We start from the raw sequence: 15,636 nt of genomic DNA on the forward strand, positions 1-15,636 counted from the left end.
TGCTCATTTAGATAAACTTTGACATGTTACACAAAAACAAGGACTCAGCGTCTCAAAATATGTAAATTGCAATATAAACCTCATCCCTCATGATTCAAAAAGTTGAAATCTTCATATATTTCAGATTTATGAGATGATATAATTTTCATATTTTATCCTTTCTATATGGCTCCTTAATTTTCTGACCTTTTCTTCTAAGCTGGAGGGTATGATAATCTCAAAGGGTAGAAATTTGAAAATAAAATGGGGGAAAAAAATGCTCTACATTTCAATAAGTTTCTAACTTTTGGAGATGCACCCTTCCTTGTTCTGTGTAACGGATTTTGTTGAACTTGTCTGGATGAGATTTCACACAGGAGAGGTTACAGAAGACACTTTTATCCAAAATTTCAAATGGTCGACTGCTGTTTACAGGCATACAGAATCGGTTGTAATTTCTTTTTTGAACTGTTCTTTTTCTTTCTCTCTTTGTTTTCAAATTAATTTATTGGTTTGGTATGTGTTCTCCCTTGAACGAGTCAAATACACAAGTAGCTTTCGCTCTAATTTTATTTTACATGCCGCTGACACATTCAGCAGTCTGTTTTTAAACGTGTGTAGCCTGTTTGTTGACATGATTGTTTACATTTCATCAAGTCAGCAACGAAGTCACATGCTGAATTTGGAAATGAGACACATGGCTATCAGACAACACGCTTCCTGTCATTTGGACACACTTTGCTGTGGCAGAATCCTGCAACCTTTCTTTTTACCTGTCACATTATGTACAGCGAGCCAGATTTATTTTTGATTTTCACAGTGCCTCATCTGTGCCACCAGGGGGCAGTCTGCAACTGCAGCGTCACAATCAGAATAATTATTCCAGGGAATAAATATTTGATTTAGGTTAATTCAAAAATTCCTTGGGCTTCCAAGTGGCTTCTCGTGTTCTTCTGTTTCCAGGTTATTGTAAATTTATGCGTAAAACAAATCTTCAGTGTACAAAGCACTGTGTGTGTGTGTGTGTGTGTGTGTGTGTGTGTGTGTGTGTGTGTGTGTGTGTGTGTGTGTGTGTGTGTGTGTGTGTGTGTGTCTGTGTGGCATAGCAGGAATGGCTATGCATGGAATGGCTAGGAATAGCAGGGTCACTTATTTTTCTTTCGCTTGCTGTTCCACTTTTCTTAAATTCTGCCATTTCTGGTCGTCGTCAGCAGTGATAGTTTTCATCAATTAGCTTGTTTTGTTTAATAACCTAACTCAGAGCCTTGTGGTCACGTTCTGAGGACAGCGGTCATTAACAAATACATGATTTGAAACAACAAGAAGTTCATGTCTAAGTATCCTTTATTTGCAGTAGCCTCGGATGAGCCCAGGCTGCGGGTCTACAGGGTGGACTCTGGAACGTTCCTGCTCAAGCTTCATGTAATGTTGAAACACAGACGTACAACAGAATCCGTTTCACGTCATACAGTGAGGTCATACCCATGTGAGGCTGTTTAACCCGGCGGTTCAGACTTCTAGTTGGCACTGATCTTCTTTCTGATCCAGTACGAAAGAGAACCATAGCTGATATTGGTGATATTGAAACAAAAGAGTGGACAAAAGCACTCTGTGTTGAAGTAATCCAAGTTTATGTGGTGAAAGAAAAGATAGAAGCAAACTGTGCAGACTTTCTTATTTCTTCCTAGTCTGAACATGACTGTGTTTGTGGTCACTCTGTAGGAACACATTTCGGCCTGTTATTATCTTGAGCTCCAGCAGGTTTGGGGCATTGATACAGCTGTTGAATCACCAACCACACCTGGAGGAAGACGCCATTATACCAACCAGCAGGAAGTTGGACCAACATAGGTTAATAACTTTCAACCCTGATAAAAATGTCTTCATCTAAAACCAAAATATCAATATTTCACAAAGTGAAAAAATCTGGTTGGTATCAATCTGCATGTAAAAATTAATCAGATGCTGCTGATAAAAAAGTAGTTTTTCACTGTGGTTACTTCTCAAATTATGATTATTGTGTATTTTTTGATTGATCAAATGTAAGACAGCTGATACAACAAACATAAATGAAACAGAAAAAGATATCTGCAGCATCACTGAAAGAAGACTATATAACTACTATAAATACCTCTATCTAACAGTGACCACTGAAGGGTAATGGTGTAGGAGGTATTAACTTCCAGCTCATCTAATAAACAAACTCAGGTGCTGGATGTGTAGATTAGCGGCTTTGGACTTGGCCGTATGCTTTGCATTATTCAAGTGGATTCTCATGAACAGTGTGAATACAATCTGAAGGCCATGATGGACCACAAAAGATAGACATTCACAGTAAAAACACTAACATATAAATAATGAAATAATTTATTAACATTCATTTAAAAAGTGAAAATCAAAGAATTTGAATGGCAAACAAATGAAAGCAAATTTCTACAACAGTTGCACTGATTTTGATAAAGAAAAAAACAAAGGCAAGGTGTAAAATTCTGTAAAATGTCTTAAATGCAATACAATAGATTACTTTTTATACAAATATTCGTGGACCTCAGGGCATGAGTCCAAACACATCAGTGACCCCTGACTTCTGACTTTATAACAGCTAATACTGAATGTTTTCAGAAGCAATGACATTACATATTATTGTGTGGTGGCTGATTGGATCCATGGGCATCAAAAAGTATAACTTTTCTCATGGTAGATTTTCATTTGATAAAGAATGAAAGAAATCCAAGGAAACAACATCCCTTTGACCCGTTCCACATTATTGTTGCTGTGCTTCTCTGAAACTCTGTAGCAGCCCAGAGGTTCGTTAGGACAAACCCACACTCTGAAAACCACTCTCATGTCCTGTCCTGTCCAAAAAGGTTCAGATAACTTTTGAAATTAGCCCTCAGGACCACTCCTCCTTGTAGGTCGAGCATGCTGTGAGCATGCTCCTGATTTTATCAGCAACTTGCTTCTTGCAGAAAAGCAGGTCGAGCAAAACAAGCTTCACCCAAATGTAAAATGTTACAAATAAAAACGTTTAGCTTTGTCCTTGCTGTTCAGACACAACTGCTGTGATCAGTGAGGCAACACGGTGAAGCATTAGTAGAAAAGTCTACTGGTCATAGATTGTTGACAGAGGGAAACATTTTTTAATTCAATTTTATCCTAAATAGGCAAGTTGTTTTTACCATGAATGAAGACGGGCTTCATGCTGGAGTCGTTGAGCTTTTCTGTGTAAAAGTACCTTGAGAGGACTGTGCTGTTGTTACTGGTGCTTTGGAAATAAAACTCAAAATGTATTTTTCCAAGGATGGCAACCTTAATAATAATGTCTTGTACTATCTTGTCAAAATGAAAAATAGAATTAACATGTGCTCTTTGGGAAACAATAAAACTGGGAATATTAGAGCCTCAGCTCTCAGCAAGAGTCCACATGATTCTGAGTTGACTTCAGCATTTTTGTTGCAGATTTGACTCAGAATTGAACATTTATACAGCAAAGATACATCAAAGAAAGTTAAGTAAAATGTAAGTAATTTAAGTACAAACAATAAAATGAAAGATTTCCAAGCAACATTCAATTAGATACATCAGTCTACATGTTTGCAGTGGAAATCCCATTTGAGAATACCACCAAATAACGAAGCCTTCATTAAATACATAATTTAACCTCGTGCTGTGATTATTTCAGTTGTGCCGTTAGTGTGTTCAAAGATGAAAACACTTGTAATGCATAAAATGAAAAAGTAAACTTCAGGTCTGAAATGAAGCTGAAACTTTTGCAAGAAAGCGGCTGTATATCCATCCTGGTTTCAGTGAGTAGAGCGGTAGTTCATTCATGCACATCATCTGCAATTTCCCCCTGTGGGACAAATAAAGGACTTTCAGTCTCTAACTGTGTCTTTAAAAGCGTGATCCGGTCACCGCCTGCTGTCGCAGTGTCAGGTCTCAGCAATTCGGTGTTGTTCATGGAAAAATCGGGATTTGTTTTGCAGAAAGGCTCGGGTTTCAGCCGTCACAGTTTTGAAAGAAGTTACTACAGTCGATTTTAACTGCATCCAGAGTCAACTTCCCTCCGAACTCCAGTGGCTCCATGAAAATGTTCTGGCAGGGGAAAAAATTCACGTCGGCAAACTCTTCCTCCCTCTCCTCATCTTCGCCGTCCTCGTCCAGGATTTCTGGGCCATGTGAAGAGATGTAGTCGACGGTTGTGTTGGTGTCCATGGAGGTGTGTGTCTGGTCCGAGCTGTCCGAGTCGTGGGAGAGGCTCTTGATGTAGGTGGTCAGAGGGTAGGGCAGCGTGGTGGGCTCTGCGTCCTGCTTCAGGCTGGTCTCAGGAGGGGGCTGGGAGGAGATGAGTTTCAGCGCAGAAGTGTCATCGCTCTGCCTGGGCAGCTCCTCCACGTCCACAAGGATGGGCTCCTCCTCCTCCTCCTCGGTTTCAGTGGCGTTACTGAGCTGGAGCTGCAGGTTAATTTTACCCTGTTGTTCAGGAAGACACACACTAAGCTGGTGAACAGAGGGGATTACACACGGCGATGCTTCTGTATTGCTTTGCACAATCACCTTTTCTTGGGAACACTCTTTTGCCCATTTGCTGTTTGCAGGATCTGGCACGACATCGAGCATGATGCACTGAAAAATCTCCCAGAACCTGAGGAGAACGGTGGAAAATTACAAGGCTGCATCTACAGCACAAATAATATATATCTATATATATATTTATTTATCGGTGCAGAATGTTGTTTTGTATAAATCTATAGAGTTGTTTGCATACCTTTGCTTTACTGATGAACTCTGGCATAAACACAGAAGCAGCAGGACAACGGCGGAGGCAACTATACACACCAGCAGAGAGGACAGGGGGGTCTCCTCTGCAACAGCGAACCAGGAAGACTTTAGATCAGTTTATAAAAACAAACCACTTCAGTGTAATTACAAAGTAATGTAACTGAGAATGATCAGAATGGTAATTAGGGACCGAGCCCGAGGGCAAGGCCTCTATTGTTCTTCGTCTGTCTTTTTTTTTCATGGGTATTATTATTCCTACGCCAAAATAAACACAAATTTCACAACTCCGGACACAAGCTTTAAAGTTTGAAGTCTGAAAACCCACTTGAAGCACTACAATGGACACTGCGTCCCGCACAAATGTCATAGAGATCAAATCGATGTGGACACGTTCGTCTCGTCGAGATCTAAAATTCACCAATTGACACCCTTGTCCTAAATCCAACAGGAAGTCCACGAATTCCCTTTCAACATAAAAGTCAAATTTTTGCAAAAATGGTCGCTATGGCCCATAGGAATGTCGTAGAGAGATCAAACCAATTGCTCACGCGTTTGTCTCATCAACATCTAAAAATCATCCATTGACATGCATTACCTAAATCCAACAGGAAGTCCGCTATTTCCCTTTCAAAGTAAAAATCATTCCTCATTTAAATATTATCTTGTCCGAAACCGTTTATCGTAAAGATGTCAGAGTAATGCGGCCTGATAGAGGAGAAGTTTCTCTATAAACGTTCTTTCAAACGTTGTCAAAAGTCACACGGTGTGGATTTTATAAACCCTTCAAAATAAAAGTCAAATTTTTGAAAAAATGTTTGCTACGGCCCGTAGGAATGTCGCAGAGAGATAAAACCAATCACTCACGCGTTCGTCTCGTCAAGATCTAAAAATCTCTCATTGACAACAATGACCTAAATCCAACAGGAAGTCCGCTATTTCCCTTTCAATGTAAAGCTCATTCTGCTAAAATGGTTGCTGCGGCCCATAGGAATGTCATAGAGAGTTAAAATCAATTGCTAATGTGTTCATCTTATCGAGGTCTAAAAATCACACATTGACACCTCAGACCTAAATCAAACAGGAAGTCCGCAACTGACCATATAGGGGCATGCAGTGCAGCCATTGAGCTGACAGCAGGTGTCATTAAAGGGAACATATGATGCTATTTTTCAGTCACGTAATATAGGTCTCTGAAGGTCAAAAACATAGTATTTCAGTTTGTTTGCCCCAAATTCATCCTTTTTTCGGAGTTTCAGCGGCGTAAAAAGTCACTCTGAGGAGCCCTCCTCAGAACAGGCTGTTTCTGAGCCTGCTTTCCGGGATGCACTTGAACGCATCTGTCCACGCCCACTCTCACACACACAAACACATGGCGGGGGCACAGTCCTGTGGGGGGGGTTTAGTACGCATATTTCAGGATAAGCAGACCAAACTTGCACTCCACCGTTTCAGCTTCAGTTTCAGTTTCATTTTCACAAAATGTGTTGTAGCAAGTTAACACAGGGAGGAAACAGTTTTCACGTTTGAATGACATAATGAGGCTACTGCTACACATACTAATGTAAGAAACTCTTCACAAAGTGAAAAAAAGCATATAATGTCCCCTTTGAGGTAAAATAATGATGAAAATGGATGTTTACGGAGTAGCAAGGTTCCCCATGACCTGGACTTCGGTCGGCAAGTTACGAGGACGGCCTCAGTCGCGGACCGGCGGGGGGCTTGGCCCCGCCCAATGCCGCTTGCGGCTGTAATTACACCTGATAATACTCAATGTTTGCACATGCAAGTCCACGGATTGAAGTTATTCTGCTATTGCTGATATGCTGCTACAGCAGCACGGATTTCACTCATAACAGCAGATGTCTTTCTGAGGCTTTTGAATGTTTGTTCTATGAAAACAGCAGCAAACATGTATTAATATTATCTGTAACCACACAAGTCATGGAGAGTAAGTGTGCTTCTCAATGATGACTGGATTTATTCCTCTCTCACATTTCACAGCGTGCCATGAAATGTAGCCACAACAGCTTCAAATTAAAGCTAACAATAATAAGCGGATGTCTTGACACCGATGTTTCCTCATAAATCACAATCTGCAACTGCTATAACGTTTAGTGGCAGTAGAAGAGCCAAAATTGCTTCTGAGCACTAATTTGGTTTTCATTTTGCAGAGCTTCATTACAAACTTCTACCTTATGGATATCCATTAGCTCATCTCCTGTACTGATTTACCCAGTTCAAACACAAAGAGACATACGGCTGAACACACTCACAGTCACACCTGTGAGCAACTCATAAGCCTCAGTCACACTCAAACACATGTTTTTGTGCTGTGGGAGGAAACCACTGAAAGTCCGCAAACTCCACAAAGGCTGAGGGATATATGTGATACATCCACTTGATTTGGAAAACAACACGAGCTGGTTTATTATGAAACTGTTGCTTTTCGACCACTGTCTTCATAGTTACTCTATAAACATGAGTCTTTAACTGATCTCCCACGACAGAGGTGAAATGAGGGTAACATGTTCTCAAAGGTAAAATGCAAGTGTTCCATGAAAGAAGAAAATCCTTAAAACGCCGCTTACGCTGAATGAAGAACTTGACTTTTGTGCTGTTGGGCCCTTCTCCTTTTGCAGTCGAGGCGCTCATCCACAGGGTGTATACACCTGGAGACAGGCCGCTGATTATGTGTGTCCTTTTCGATGCAGCCTCAGAGACTAAAAAGAGGTTAAAAAGTAAATTAGTATTTCTTTAGATCACATCCTGGAAAAGGTTTCAACCAAATAATGAACCACAGAGTCACTTCTTTTGTTTCTGTAAAGTTGTATTGTGCTTACATTGCTTTGATTCCGACACATATCCACTATATTAACTGTCAATGTAAATAGTAAATAGTAATAGTAAGCAGTAATAGTAAATAGTTTTCAGGTCGTCTCACATCATGTGTGCATAATGTACATGAACAAATCCAACTTTTTTAATGCTGCTGTCATTTTTAATTGTTGAACAGATCACAAATCCCCCGTACATACAGACGTGTCTTCCTATTAGTGTGCTTTCTTACACTTCCTCAGGTTTCCACTGTCGTTCTTTAAATAGAAGGTGTAGTTGGTGATGCAGCCACGACGCTCACTCCTGGGAAGCTCTGTCCAGGTGAGCTTCACCTCGTTTCCATCAACCTTGTCTTGGATCACCGGACCAGATGCTGGAACTGTAAATAAGAACATTTAACTGTAATACTGAAGTAAATCTTAATGGTGACATTTTTTCCCTTTTCGTTTTTTTTTTCAGTTTTAATGGGACATTTTAAGTGTGACATTTGTGAAATATGCAGACTAAGTATAGAGAGAGATATTTCAAATTAATGCATTTGACTTTGTGAATATGGCTGGAAAGTCCAGCACTGTGTTTAAAGTTCCCCTTGTCAGACATGATTCAGTAATTTAAAGGTTAATAGTGGATTTTTAGGGTTAAGAACAACATTTAATGTCTTTTATTTCTTACCTGATTCTGAAATGGCAACTGCTGTGAATTTGGTACCACTCCCCGAGCGGTCCTGTTGTAAATCATACACGGCTCCCTCATAGCACTCCAACGGCTTCATATCTGTGGAGCCAACACAGCGAAGCATTTTTAGAGATCAGAAATGAATGACAAGGAAAAGACGAAAACACAAAACAAAAGCAATTGATCTGTTGCTCTCTGCTGAGCCTTTTATCACATTTCACTGGTATTTATTTTAGGTTCCCCACCTGAAATGACAGCATGGTGGTTACTGCTGCCCAGTCGGAGCCATCTGAGCTCCTCCAGCCTGTGGCCCTGTGGATACCACTCCACCACATAGCCACTGGGTGACGCTGCAGTTTCAGGCGTCCTCCAGAAGATGGAGACACTGTTGTTGCTTTGTGTTACACGCACACCTTGAGGGGGGTTACCTGGAAAAAACAGGGGCATGCATTCTTGGATCCATGTTGACCATGTTGGCCACAAAATAGTTTTTTTTTTTTTTTTTTTTGTGGCAAAGCAGACAGAAGTACTGATTAATCTACTAATTTTCTTCAAAGCATGTTTTTTGACTGGCTGAAAATTGAATTACCAAGACAAAAACCCACACATGTAATAAACAAGTTCAACATTCAACAAGAGCCCCTCTCCCAAAGCTGGGACATTCTGGCTATCCGTGATAATCACTTCAACGACTGATCCCAGTTTGGAAAATTCCCATTTTACACTGACACTATGAAAAAATATGGGTTCTTCTGGGTATAATCCCACGAGGAAAAGAAAAAAAAAAAAAAAAAAAAAAAGCAAGAAAAGAAAACCTTACACGACCCTAAGAAATCTGGAGGTTAACAGTTTTACAGGTGTCACCCACAGCGGCGGCATATCTGGGGTGGGGTTTCTAACCAGCAAGCTCTCAGTTTTAAATTCACTTCTTTAACCTTTACCCTTATTGTCTAACTACTTCATAAGTACCGTCTAAAAAATACAAAAGCAGACAAATATCAAACAGTGGAAAACAACAGAAGTTCACTGCACTTTTTTGCTACTACTTTTATACTTTCACCCAATATAAGTTTATTTTAAAACAGTCAGTTTGACCTGTATAATGTCTTCACAATAATACAAGTTTTTTTAAAATAAAATTTTCATTTAAATAAAATTTAAATTTCTATTGTTGGTGGGTTTTTTTTTTAGCACCACTAAATAAGTGAGTAGCAGATACGACTGTACCAAACGCAGTTAAACTCCACTCATTTTTCAGAAGATTTGGTTTCTCTTTTGAATGAAAGGAAACCATTACCTTCTAATTCAGTTTTTTTCTGTACCTATATTGATTTCCAATTTGTCATGTATCACTTTCACTTAAGTATTTCTCGGATTTCACATTGGTACTTTTGCATGAATAAAAGCTTTGAAATAGGTTATAAATTCTAACAGCAACTTGTTCATAATGCTCTTTCAATGATAATCAGTATAACAACAGCAGCTTTATTTTTTTCTCATCATTTACCTGTTGTGCGTCGGGTCTTTATTTTGGCAGGAGGGGACAGGCCTTTGGAGTTGCGCGCCCAAATAGTCACTTCACACTTGGCACAGTGCGAGATCGAATAATTCTTGACATCTGCACTGAGACTGGTGTTGCTCCGGTCGACTCCAACTATATACTCTACGATCTTCCCTCTGGAGATGGAAATATTCGCCTCCTGAAATTAGAGAAATCTTTTAAAGTAATTCATCAAATGAATGCTTAAATATATGATCACTCTTTAAATTAGAGAGTGCAGAGCAGAGGGAAAACCAGAGGATTAAATGAGTTGCACATTTACATTTGTATTTTCATCACTGAAAATCAGCGTCACGTGAAGATGAGTACATGAGGCTCATCACTTCTGTTCAGCTCTTCTTTTTCTTGTAAACTGAAACTGTGGTGTCTGCACGCAGGTTTCACATACCTCTTACGGTCTTCACACACACACACACACACACACCGTGTGTGTCTGTGAGTACGTGTATACATATGAGGATGTCACACCTCAGAAGTGGTCAATGGTTGACCTTTACTTTATGCAGAAGGGTAGTACCGAAGCAGGTAGATCAGAAAGTGTCACTATGGTGACAACACCACATCTCACAAACACACGCGCACACACACGCGCACACACACACGAGTGAAAACGAGGCGCAGAAGCACACGGAGACTGCAAACTCTCTGACTCACAAAACAGTGCAGCAGAGTTGTTAAAAGACTCCAGAGAGATGTGAATTTCAATCATGTCAATCGAGAGCTCAGTTCCAAAAGATGGCGTCTCAGACGGTTAAGAGGTGGTCCTCCAGTCCTGAGGTTGGATCCTCCATCTCACCTTGTTCGTGAGTCAAAGTGTCTTTGAAAAATGTGTCAAGTCACTCTCAACAGTGTGTGAGCACCTCATATGGCCGCCATTACCGTTTGTGTATAAGTGTGAGAGTGATGGCACGCACAAATATGTCAATGGTGGAAAGTAAAATGTTTGGAAATATACTATATAAGTAAAGTTCATTTAAAAATCACAGACACTGGACCAGACTATCGCAGTGGGTGAAACCTTACCTTCCAATAAACTCTCATGGATTGAGTGTCAGACTCAGATTCGGTGAACCACACATCCAACTCTTTAGCCGGGGCTAAAATAAAGAATACCAACATATCAGTTGAAGAGACTGATAATGTAAAGTGCTTGGGTGGTGCAGAAGTTAAATGATTTCATAAAGAATATATGTTCTGACATCAGACATTTCACCATTTCCTCATCAGTTGTCCAAGAATATAACAAACATTCAAAGTGCAACCTGATAAATTTTGCCTTTGAACTCAAGTCTGACAGCAATGACTAACAATTCCTTGAAACTGCGCGGTTACTGGATGAGTCTGGAAAATACCTTTGTGTCAAAATACATGACAACACTGCAGGTTGCTTTAGTGTGTTTGTTTTAAACTAACTCTTCATATATCCTGAAAGCATTCTAACTGACATATTGACAAGTAGGAGATCAGCACCTTTAACAGCTGAGGGGACTTTTCTGCTACCACAGTAATGTGGGGACATGTACTAAACCTGGCAACACAAGCAAGGAAGAAAAGGTCACGTCGCCTTGTAATCTGCGAACAAACTGTACAAAGAGCTTCTCAAATGTGAGCAATCCATGTTTTAGCATTGCTGTGCTGATTTGTGCTCACAGGCGAGTCACAAACTGATTAGAATAAACTTTCATACCCTCCAACTCAATGAGTGAATTCTTCAGAAAGCCATAAAAATATAACTACCTGCCTGATGGGGTATCTGGATCAGACTCTTCCAGCTAAGCAGACACAAGATGAAGCCGTGGCCCTATCAGCAGTTCACCACTTCCCCTTCGCAATTCAGCAGATACTGACCACTGCAGACTGGAACTCCCCCCTCCCATGTGAGCCTTGTCGAACTGACTCAAGTCTTTATGCCTGACTTCTTCTGACACTAATCTACACACACGCAATGTTTGTGCTCCTAATTTAGCTTATTAAAGGAGCAGCCACTTTTAATGCAAAATGTGAACACCAAAATGAAGAGCATCGCGTTTTGGTTGGTTAAATAAACAGTAACAGGCCTAAGCAAAGAAATGGTGAAATGTCATTTGAGCCTCCCCCTCCTTGACTTCTGCTATTACATCTGGTTTATGCGAAGCGATGATCTGTCACTGCTGCACAGTCAGAGCCTGCGCACATATATATATATATATATATATCTTCACGCCATCAACATGCAGATATATTTTCCGTAACACTTTCATGTCTTCTTCTATCTTCATCTTTTCTAGTCTGTCCTCATTCCAAATCAACAACTACTTGCCTCAGTATCCACTGCAATCTCATCAATAGAAAATGTTTATATTGTGGCTCAGTAGGTGGTGAACTGGCAAGTGTGCAAAACCCCAGAGGAAAAGAGATATGTGCTGATACTCTGCATAGATAAAGACTCATGCAGACACTGTAAACCCCACTCTCAGGAAGCAGAGTCAGTCATTAAGAAAAACAGAACAAAACAGCAGAGCTGCCGGTGGTTATGTGTCTGCTTTACCCTCTTCTTCAGTCCAGCTGGAAGTGATCGTGCTCCAGTCGCTCCACAGCCCAGTGCTGAATTTGGACCGAGCTTTGAAATGGTACAATCTGAACGGCTCCAGAGCGCCGATGGACCAGACTGAGGAGTCCATCTGCATGTCCTGTAAATCAACAACAACACTTATTTTCCAAAGATCTAAACATTGAAAGGCACATCAGAGTCGTCTCAACTTCCTATAAACATCCACAACATGGTTTGTCTTTCTCCTGCAGACTAACATCTACGTTGTTTCAAGTTTCCCGGAGATTTTTGCTTGAGGTTATCAGCCTACATTAAAAACCCCCACTGAGGATACAAAGCTACATTTCTGCTTGTTTTCTAGGCTTGTGCATCACTGTGCATCACTGTGTCACACAACACTGATGCCACTCATATCTGTATTCAGCTTTGAATAGTCAGGAAACCTATGAGATCATCCAGCAACTGTTTGGCCACAAAGGTTTCAGTAAGTTCCTTAACATACTGAGTTTGTTTGAAGAGTCTCCCATGTCTCCTGGTCGGCTTTGTACTGGATCTCCAGGTGCTCAGTTCTCATAGACTGCTCCACTCTGATGTTGCATGTCTGGGAAAGGCACTCAGGCTGGCCAAGAACAGGAGTGGATGGCTTAGCTGCTCGGCAAGTAGAGTCATCAGATGATTTCAAAACATTAATACTGTGCAGACATGACAACACCTTCAAAGACCTTTTAATCTTTTGATCAACTTGAAACAACTTTGAAATGACGCATGAAAGAAGAGATAATTTTGGATGACTTACCAATGTCACTGAGGGTGTAGTTAAAGATGCGGGAATTCACAGTGGCCAGTTTATTTTTGGCTTGAACCCACACTGAGATATTCTGCACAGATTTGGACACATTGAAACTGGCCGATCCATCAGCTGTGTACGACCTAGGTCCATGTGACTTATCTCCAGGTAAAGTTGTTACCCTGAAACACACAAAACCAAGTTTCAGCTGACACAATATACTAGTATACTTTGCAATATGTCATTATTGAGTAGATCATTTGGAAAAATGAACACATTAGTTCCTCACCACAGATCAGAGTCGGTTTTCAGATTGGTTTCACGTCCTCTGTCCCAGGAACAAAAAACTTCACTTTGATTTCTATCAATTTTGTAGATGCACGACACATTTTTGGGAGGATCTGGTGGGTCTGGTGGTCAACAAAACAAAACCAAGAGGATGATTAAAACATTCTGCTTAGAAACATTTCAACTCAAAGCAAATAATCCATTAAAAATGAGTGACTGCGTTTTAGCCATGATATGTTTCAGAACTGAATATCTTGTCTAGATAGAGTGAGTGGTAAGATGTATGTTTTACTGTGTGCAAGTTTCAGTAAAGAGAAACATCTTTCTCTCTTGGGTCAGAACTTGTCAGTTATTTTTCACACTTCAGCCGTGCTCGACCTTTAGTGTGGCAGCACTAAATGAGGTCGGTGAAGAAGAACAACACAACAAAAAGCTTTCTGCAAGTCTTGTATAGTTTTTTCTTATTTTGAAACGGTGTGAGCTGAAAGGCATCCTGAAGGATTTATCAGTTCACATGAGGGATGAATGAGCAGACTTTGGAAACGGTCACTTTGTAAATGTCTTTTGCTGTCATATTTAGTCAGTAAGTAAACTCTTGACCATGTGGTTCATGCTCACCTCCTGTTGAGATGTCCAGTCCACAGGGGTCCAGTGCAGGATGGTTTTTACACTCGCAGCAGTACGTTTTGTCCTTTGCTATGTTCGACACATTAAGGTACAAAGTTGTAGAATTGAAGAGGATGGGCTCCTGCTCAGTGGAAGGCGAGTCTTCCATGTGGAACTCACAAGTGTTCTTGAAAACACAAAACACTTGAAAACTGCGACCCCGCTGAATCACAGACCCTGCAGTGGACCAGATGACACAGGGTTTTTCACCTGAAAGCAAACAGAATTAGTTATATACACTCAACTAATGCACATTCAATAAATTGTATATTTCTTTTATTAATATTTATTTGATTCAGATATAGGAAAAATAAGACATTAACAAAATTAAAATTTCTTTGAGAATGTATAGGGGTATTTTACAGATCTCATAAACTAGAAAATAGACAAATGCTGAGAGTATCTTCAGAGGCATGTGCACACAGAGACCCTGATTTGTGTTCAAACTGCATGAATAACTGCATAAATCTGCATTAATTTAACAACACACACCTGAATCCTTAATAATCCAGGCTGACTCCATATCATGTGCAGAGTCCATTGAAGTATGAACTGCTGCTAAAATGCCCATTTAGACTACGCTAAAGAAAAATCAGTCTTAAAGAAACAGAAAGTCCTACAAATGAAAAAAAAAAAAAAAAAGAAAAGGCACACTTTTTGAATGTTCGCCTTTTTTTTTACTTGATGTGCAATCCAATGTACCTTTTCCATAGTGCCTTGTTCAGACAGAGGTCTGTTTATCACCCTTAACAAGTAAAAGAGACAACTGAAAATATTTAAAAGAGAATCCACACATATTTACCTATGCAAATCTGCATGGCCACCACTGTAAGGAGGATTAAAATGGACCATGACATTGTGGCCAAGAGGCATCAGTCAATGGGTGTTTGTTACATTACAGCTGGAGCCACTAGGTCACCCTAAAGCACAGAGAAACACACATTATGGGATGAGTTTAATTTATGCGGCAGCAACTCTTAAAACAAAACAAACAAACAAACAAAAAAACAAACAAACAAAAAAAGATACACAGAACTTATGTGGGGTTCATTAAAGAAAGATTCAACTATCTAGAACAATCATTTAATTTCTAAACTAATATTATGCAGTTTATAGGACATTATCACAAAATGCACTAGCGCATCACATCTCGAGACGTAAAGCACAGCGCCACGCAGGCGCGTGAAGTCCGTGCCAAAAAAAAACAAAAAGAACCAGGAGAAATAAACCTTAAACTCACCAAAACATAAAATCCCAGGATTTCACGAGGGTCTGATATCTGCCAAAGTTGTGTCTGTCACCATGTCAGCTCGCGCTCAGCGGATAATCCAGACTGAGAGGTGAAGCCGGACTGAGACTGCGCGCCGGCTGCTGCCTGCCTCCGGTGGGATGGCACTAAGCGCAGCTCTGTTACAGCTCTCACCACAACACCTACACAACGCTCTCAGCAGCACAGTCCATTCATCAAACATGGATGCCTTACAGAGTGCACAACAATAACTTACTTTCATTATCCCTGCATGCATACAACAG

At 40.3% G+C, this 15,636-nt stretch overlaps 1 protein-coding gene across 1 annotated transcript; it reads right to left on the minus strand.

Annotated features, from left to right (window-relative positions):
• Positions 1 to 2,336: 2,336 nt before the first annotated feature.
• Positions 2,337 to 15,435, minus strand: il12rb2 (interleukin 12 receptor, beta 2a). The gene is made up of 16 exons (XM_030084044.1): positions 15,344 to 15,435; positions 14,906 to 15,023; positions 14,056 to 14,313; positions 13,439 to 13,559; positions 13,159 to 13,331; positions 12,865 to 13,010; positions 12,360 to 12,501; positions 10,856 to 10,929; positions 9,779 to 9,971; positions 8,517 to 8,699; positions 8,269 to 8,370; positions 7,829 to 7,975; positions 7,350 to 7,481; positions 4,748 to 4,844; positions 4,537 to 4,624; positions 2,337 to 4,452 (listed from the first exon to the last, which is right to left on the minus strand). Exons 2-16 carry the CDS (start codon positions 14,958 to 14,960, stop codon positions 3,979 to 3,981), a joined length of 2,385 nt encoding a protein of 794 aa, XP_029939904.1. The 5' UTR covers positions 14,961 to 15,023; positions 15,344 to 15,435; the 3' UTR covers positions 2,337 to 3,978.
• Between the last annotated feature and the right edge of the window lie 201 nt (positions 15,436 to 15,636).

This window comes from Salarias fasciatus, chromosome 23 (genome assembly GCF_902148845.1).
Source record: "Salarias fasciatus chromosome 23, fSalaFa1.1, whole genome shotgun sequence".
NCBI lineage: Eukaryota > Metazoa > Chordata > Actinopteri > Blenniiformes > Blenniidae > Salarias > Salarias fasciatus.

Coding starts and splice junctions, on each gene's coding strand:
- il12rb2 (XM_030084044.1), bottom strand. CDS start 14,960: ATGTCATGGTCCATTTTAATCCTCCTTACAGTGGTGGCCATGCAGATT. Junction 12,502..12,864: donor AGACTCTTCAAACAAACTCA/GTATGTTAAGGA, acceptor GTTGATTTACAG/GACATGCAGATGGACTCCTC. Junction 7,482..7,828: donor CAGTGGAAACCTGAGGAAGT/GTAAGAAAGCAC, acceptor ACCTCTTTTTAG/TCTCTGAGGCTGCATCGAAA.